General features: G+C 33.5%; 1 protein-coding gene across 1 annotated transcript; it reads left to right on the top strand.

Annotated features, from left to right (window-relative positions):
• Nucleotides 1-3,399: 3,399 nt before the first annotated feature.
• MONOS_7611 (putative hect e3 ubiquitin) lies at nucleotides 3,400-5,919 on the top strand (the record flags this gene model as incomplete). Its single annotated transcript, XM_067877952.1, has 4 exons — nucleotides 3,400-3,641; nucleotides 3,691-3,904; nucleotides 3,969-5,185; nucleotides 5,356-5,919. 4 exons carry the CDS (start codon nucleotides 3,400-3,402, stop codon nucleotides 5,555-5,557), a joined length of 1,875 nt encoding a protein of 624 aa, XP_067721984.1. The 3' UTR covers nucleotides 5,558-5,919.
• Between the last annotated feature and the right edge of the window lie 480 nt (nucleotides 5,920-6,399).

The raw sequence follows: 6,399 nt of genomic DNA, 5'->3' as shown, positions 1-6,399 counted from the left end.
AAAAGCAGCAGATGCATGAGAAGAAGGAGATTGATACGAACCTGAAGCATTATATGTATAAACCTATGTTAAGGCACAATATTTTTGCACTTTCCAAAATGAAACTTACGTTGCATTTGACTCACTTGTTGTCAATGCTATCGCTAACGATGATATTCTAAGAGGAATAGCGTTTTGAGGAGCAAATGAAAAAGCTGGAATGGAACAACGAAGAAAAGAGGAGAATGATGATTGAGGAGCACAAACGAGAGATTATGCAGAGAGAGAATAAGGAGAATGCAAAGAACGCAAAAAAGTCAAATACTTCAAAAATTATTGTCACAGTTCATCCTTTTGCAGATGTGTCTCAGAAGTCGCAAACGGCAAAAGCATCCCACAAGACATATAAGTGAACACCGTTTCTCATCCAACCTCGCTTCCATCCACTTTTTCAATTTTCAATATCATCTATGAGCAGCCAAGGCAACATCTTTCCTTAAAGGTGAAAAAACCAGTTTGGTCAACAAAATTCAACTTGTCAACTTTCAAGAGATAATCTCCCACGTGGACGAGCTTGTGTCCGTTATGAAGCAGTACCTGATACTATTCTTTATAATTTGTGGAACAGGAGAGGGCAAAGTGGACTGGAGAATTATTAAAAGTGACAAGGAAGTTGAAGAGGTTCAGGAAAGAGCAGACAGAAAAGAAAAAGGAAAAACTTCATGCGGAGCTGAGGAAGCTGAATGAAGGAGAAAAAACAGGCGATAAGATGACTGCGAAGTTGAATTAGAAATCGGAGTTAAGGAGACGCATAGAAGAGAAAAAGAGGATTTTGAAGAAGGAGAACGAGAAGAGCAAAGGGTTTGTTCAGAACGATAAGCTGCCACAGATTGTGAGCTCCCCGAACAGTAAAACTTCTCAGGCATATCCAATATCTTCTTCTTCTCCTTTTTCTTCTGCTGATGCTTCAAATTTGAGGTCATCAAAAACAAACATCTTCAGAAGTTTTCTGTTAATTTGATTGACTTTTCAGTTTTTACGTATTTCTCATTATGACTGGATTTCAAAGGAGATGTGGCAAAGACAGACGAACAGAAATGTGAAATATGCGTGATTGGTTATATTAGCATTTTTTTGGAGTTGTTAAGTGTAATTTTCGAAACTTTTTATTTTATATATATGTACTGAAGGATCAGAATATATTTGTTTTTCTTATTAGTAATTTTGTGCTTTCATGAAACAACTTAAATATTTGTTGTTATCACTTTTCTTCTTCTTCTTCTTCTTTCTCATCCATGAACTTTTTTGACTCATTTCAGAATATGCAATTTCCCTATCTCATCTCCTGCGTGACATCTCAGCTATTCAAGCCGCTCTCATCACGCAAATTCGCTTCATCTGCCCTTCCAACGAAGATACAATTTCACTTCCTTCTTTTCTCCAAAAATGGAAAACAATAAAATTTTCAACAAACACTTCTTGGCCTTCTGCCACCAAAACTATTCATTTTCCAGGTGCAGATGAGCACACCACGTGCACCACTTTTTTTCTGTGATGATTCATGGAAACCATTGAAGAAGGGATGAAAGAGAGGCAGGGAGAGAAAGCGAGGAAGAAGAAAGGAGGCTTGAACAACCGATTTGGCAGGATCTGCACTCAATATCATCGTTATTGATGCTTCTGGAGGTGTATCAAGGAAACCATGTGGAGCGGCTTGAAAAGAGAGAGAGAAAGCGAAAACAGAAAAATTAAAGAAAGAGAAGAGGAAGAGAGAAGAGCAAAAAGATAAGTAATTTTAGGAAATAGCCCAGATGATGGAAAAGAAAAAGATTAGCAAGGAAAGCCAGAAGAGAAACATGAGAAAGAAGCGAAAGACAGAAAAGAAGAGAAGGCCAAGGAAGGCACTGAAGAAAAGAAGGAGAAGAAAAAAAGAGAGAGTGAGAGATAAAAGAAAAGAAAAAGAAATGCGATCATAAGGAGAACTTTATTTTTACTGTTTATGGAGTAAAATTATCTCAAAATGTCTCGCTTTGAAAAGAACTGTTTGCAATTAATTTATAAGATAAATTGAGTGTCAAATTCAACATTGTTACAATTTTTCTTTTGGACTTAGAAACACAGACAAATTATAATTTTTAAAAAAACATGATTAACATTTTTAAACTGCGAATCAATAATTACTGTGAAGAATAAAATGCCAGTTTTAAAGAAAAGAAAAAATGAAAACGAGAAATATATGGAATTCAATGAAACTTTTATAACAACAATAACATTCGGTTAAATGAGAGAATTATAAGATTTTAAACAACTGACACTCAATTTATTGCAAAGTTTGATACAATAATGGATAGTGTTGCTGCATATTTGAAACAAACAATAAAGTGATTTTGTTTTTCATTTTTGTTCACGATTATACAAAACAGTAACATTTGACAAAAATTTTCCAAATTGAAATGATTGCATTCTTTTGGATAGCGCAACATCATCATAATAGATTATAAACATTCATGTAATATGTGCGATCCGTAAAAGTTGTTTTTCATCAAAAAAGACAAATATCAAACAAGTTGCGTTTTTTATAATGGTCATCAAATAATAATCATATAAAAACTATTTGTTTTTATAATTGTTGACTTGAAAGTTGATGATTGATATTATTCATGATGCCTGAAAGCATTTTTGATGTTTGAAAACTGTTTTTTCATAATCTTAAACTTACACCGAAAAAAAGTATGATCCCAAAAATAATTACCCATGTAGATATCTTTTTTTAAAAAAAATTGAACTTTTCAATGTTCGTTTGTAAATATTCATTAGAAATTTTAAAACCAAGAATTTTGTTAGAAAAAACATGATTTCAAAAATAATCGCCCAAATGAAAATTAAACTCATTATTATTCTATATTACATAATCTATAACAGAAGGGAAAATTATTAAAGATTATGTGGGACAAAATATTTGACTTCAAGCATTTTCAAATAAAAATTATGCACCTTCGATGAACTTTTTGTGATCTTTAAATTTGAAAAAAAAGGGTTTATTTTTTGAAATACATCTGAGATCACAAAACATTTTGTTATTTCATCAATGGCGTTTTCTTTCAAAAATGAAAATCTATTTATTTTTGAAATCATGAAGAGTTTCATAATGATATAAGTGAATCATTTTTTTCATACTTTGTGCATAAAAAGCTTGAAAGTCCGTATTTTCCCCGATGTGTTTTGTATTCAGATAGAATTTTAAAAAATAACAAAAACAATTTTTTGAATTTTCATAACACACGGAAAAATTTTGATGGAACATTGTTAACAATATGACATAGTTAAAACAATAAAATAAAAAAACACTTTAACGAAAAACTATTTATGGTTTCGATTTTACCCTTTATAATTAATGAAATATTTCAGTTTTTATTAGAAATGGAAGAGCCCTTATTGCCTCAGGAAAAGAAAAGGACATTTTTGAATCCTTGCATTCACTTTACGCAATTATTTTTAATTTGCGTTTCGATAATTTTGGGAATAATACTGACAATTTTCGCATCTCTTAAACTGAATACAAAAGAAAAACCAACATCCTTTTCTTATGATTTACAACCGTTTAAGTGGGCTGTTGATATGTCTATACCACATAAAGACCAGGCTCATCGAGGTACTTGTTGGTGTGAGTTTTGATGAACATTTTTTAGATAAAAAATAAAAAAAATTTAGGGCTCAAGCACTTGTTGGATCTTTGGAGCATTCTTATCGCGAAAATGGCATAAAGAGAGGATTTTTGGTCAAAGATGAATATGTTCCATTTTCTGTACAAGCATTTGGACTTGAAATTGTAAAAGAGTGCCAAAAACCTGAAAATATGAAAATATGCGAGGAAGTTGGAGCTGGACCGTTAAGAAACACAACGCAAGGAGGAGAATCTGCTTGGGTATGAGACTATCTGTTCATTGTTTTTATTGTCCAAAATGTTTATTCAATTTTTTGAAAATCAGATTTTTTATTTGCCAAATTTGTACACTAAACTTTATCCAGAATCGCTTTGTGCTTACAAGCCTACTGTAAAAGAAGAATGGGATTGCCCTAACCTGAATGAATCAACAAAAGGAACAAATCCTGTTCGTTTTACAGTTAGGGCAATGGACACAACATACAGTGTTGAAGATACAAAACAACTTCTTTTGAAAAAGAAGGAACCTCTTTTAATATCAACAGCACTTCCAAGTAATGTATTTTACATTCCTTGCAATGTTGGTGCCAAAGGCGAAAATGATGCATACTCCAAGTTCTGTGAGACAACAACAGATCGAGTTCCTTGCCCGTATTATATAAATAAAGTACGAAATGACGATCAATGTCTGAAAATGGAAGAAGAAGATTTCATTTCACCTGATGGTGAGTGGACTTCGTTTTCGCCTTTTGTGTCCGTAGGAGGGCATGAAATGAAGATTGTCGGGTTCAACGACGAGTGGGTGACCCACGACGGAAAGAAAGGAGGCTTTATTCTCGAGAACAGCTGGGCCACAGGGTCGCATTCGATTGCCTTTTGGATGCAGAAGAGATCGGCGTGGAACGAGCGGATGGTGTGCCCGAACTCGATGGACTTTCAGAACTGGTTTGCGTGTGCTTCGATGGATGAAGAGGAAGGAGGAGAAACGTATGAAAATGAGAATAGGAAGACAAATGGAAAGGATGATTCTTTTGAACGCAACTGGAAATTAAACAGAAACACTGTATCTTCCATTAAAAAGCTTCAACGAAAACAGCTGAATGAAATGAGGAAGCATCCGCACGCCAATGATATCGCAAACATGTATGCTAAGCGCCTTATTCATCACCGACAACACATGAACGCAAACAATAAAACGAACACAGATAAAATAGATATATCAATGTGTCTGGATGCAAATTCAATGGATCATGTGATTGATGTGATGAGACAGCCAACAGAGTTTGAGTGCACAGACACAGGGGCAGAAATCACTGGTTGCGATAACGGCAAAAAGCGCTATTTCTTCATTGGAAATACAATTGATAAGAATCACTTAGTGAACTTGTATTTTGCTTCAGTGAGTCGCGAAGACACAAAGCAAGTGGAAATGTTTTCTGTTAATGGTATCCCCGTAACACAAGTCGAAAAGCTGTTTCATCCAATCAAAGAACAATCTAAAAGGCTGGCAAACGAGGTTGACAATTGTGGATATAACATGATGTTTGCGGTCAAAAAGAGAGGAAAGATATTTTTTTTTCTGTTTTCATTTGAAAACTCATATTTATTTGAATTTTTCTTTTATTTATTAACTTATCATTAATTGATACATATTTTTTTTTTTTTTTCAAATATAAAATCTTTCTACTAACACGTCTTTATTCGCTTGACAGGCCTTATTCTTTTCTTGATGTGGGAGCGCGCAGGTGTGGGACGTGGGAATCCAACTATTTAGAAGTCGAATGGGAAGACAGCAGCTATTTGGCGAACAAGAAGTCTTACCCACAATACGACTACAGCTGGCTGGAGAAAAGCCAGACGAAGCAGAAGGAGTGGCAGTTTGAAGGGCCTTTCCCTTTTACGGAACCGGAATAGACAGAAACTGAGCTGTCGGAAACTTTGGATGTTTCATATGAACAAGTTCAATGTGCAATTTATTTAAATATTTATAAATGCGTAATTATAGAGAATTTAAAGGAGAAACAACAAATTTTGAGTTTTGAGTAATATTTTAGTTTGAAGCGTTCAGTTTGTTATTTTTTTAAATCAATATTATTTTGATTTATTTCTGTAATTCTGTTTTTTGCAGGTTCAATATTTAAACCTGTGAGAGTATTTTGCACACTTTTTATGAATTTTTTTGTTGATTTTATTGGAGCACTGTTTTTTTTAAAAGAGAGGATTTTTTAACAATTCAAAAAAAAAACATTGAGAAAGATTCTTTTATTGCTTGTTTAGTTGGAAATAAAACTTTCAAAATTAATCCGAATTATCATCATTAAAAAGTCATTCAAGCATAAATGCTGGTAATTACATAAAAAAACAGAATATGCAGCCAACATTATCACGATTATAATTCCTTCCTTCAAAGACGAACAAAGCAATCAGTTGGATTTTTTGATAAATGGTTGAAATTGCAATAGTGCAACTTCTTGGGGAAGCTTATCACAATGTCTTCGTAGCCTTCTTCTTCCAACCTTTCGAACACAGCAGATTTAATCATACGAATTTCTGCAACTTCATTTCTGTTTCTCTTCTGATTTTTCAGTTTTCCCGAAATTTCATAAAAGAAGCACATGCACAATCTTATCTTCACGCTATTCAGCGAAATTTGACTGATTTCCTCCAAAGCGAAATCAATTGCTTGACCTCTCAACAGATCGAATATATTGGATGTTTCTGAAATAATCAATCCATAAAAAACACCTATAATTCGA

This window comes from Monocercomonoides exilis, assembly GCF_001643675.1.
Source record: "Monocercomonoides exilis strain PA203 chromosome Unknown scaffold44-821271, whole genome shotgun sequence".
Taxonomy (NCBI): domain Eukaryota; phylum Preaxostyla; order Oxymonadida; family Polymastigidae; genus Monocercomonoides; species Monocercomonoides exilis.
Note: the sequence above shows the minus strand (reverse complement) of the source record. Positions and strands in the feature narration are given on the sequence as shown.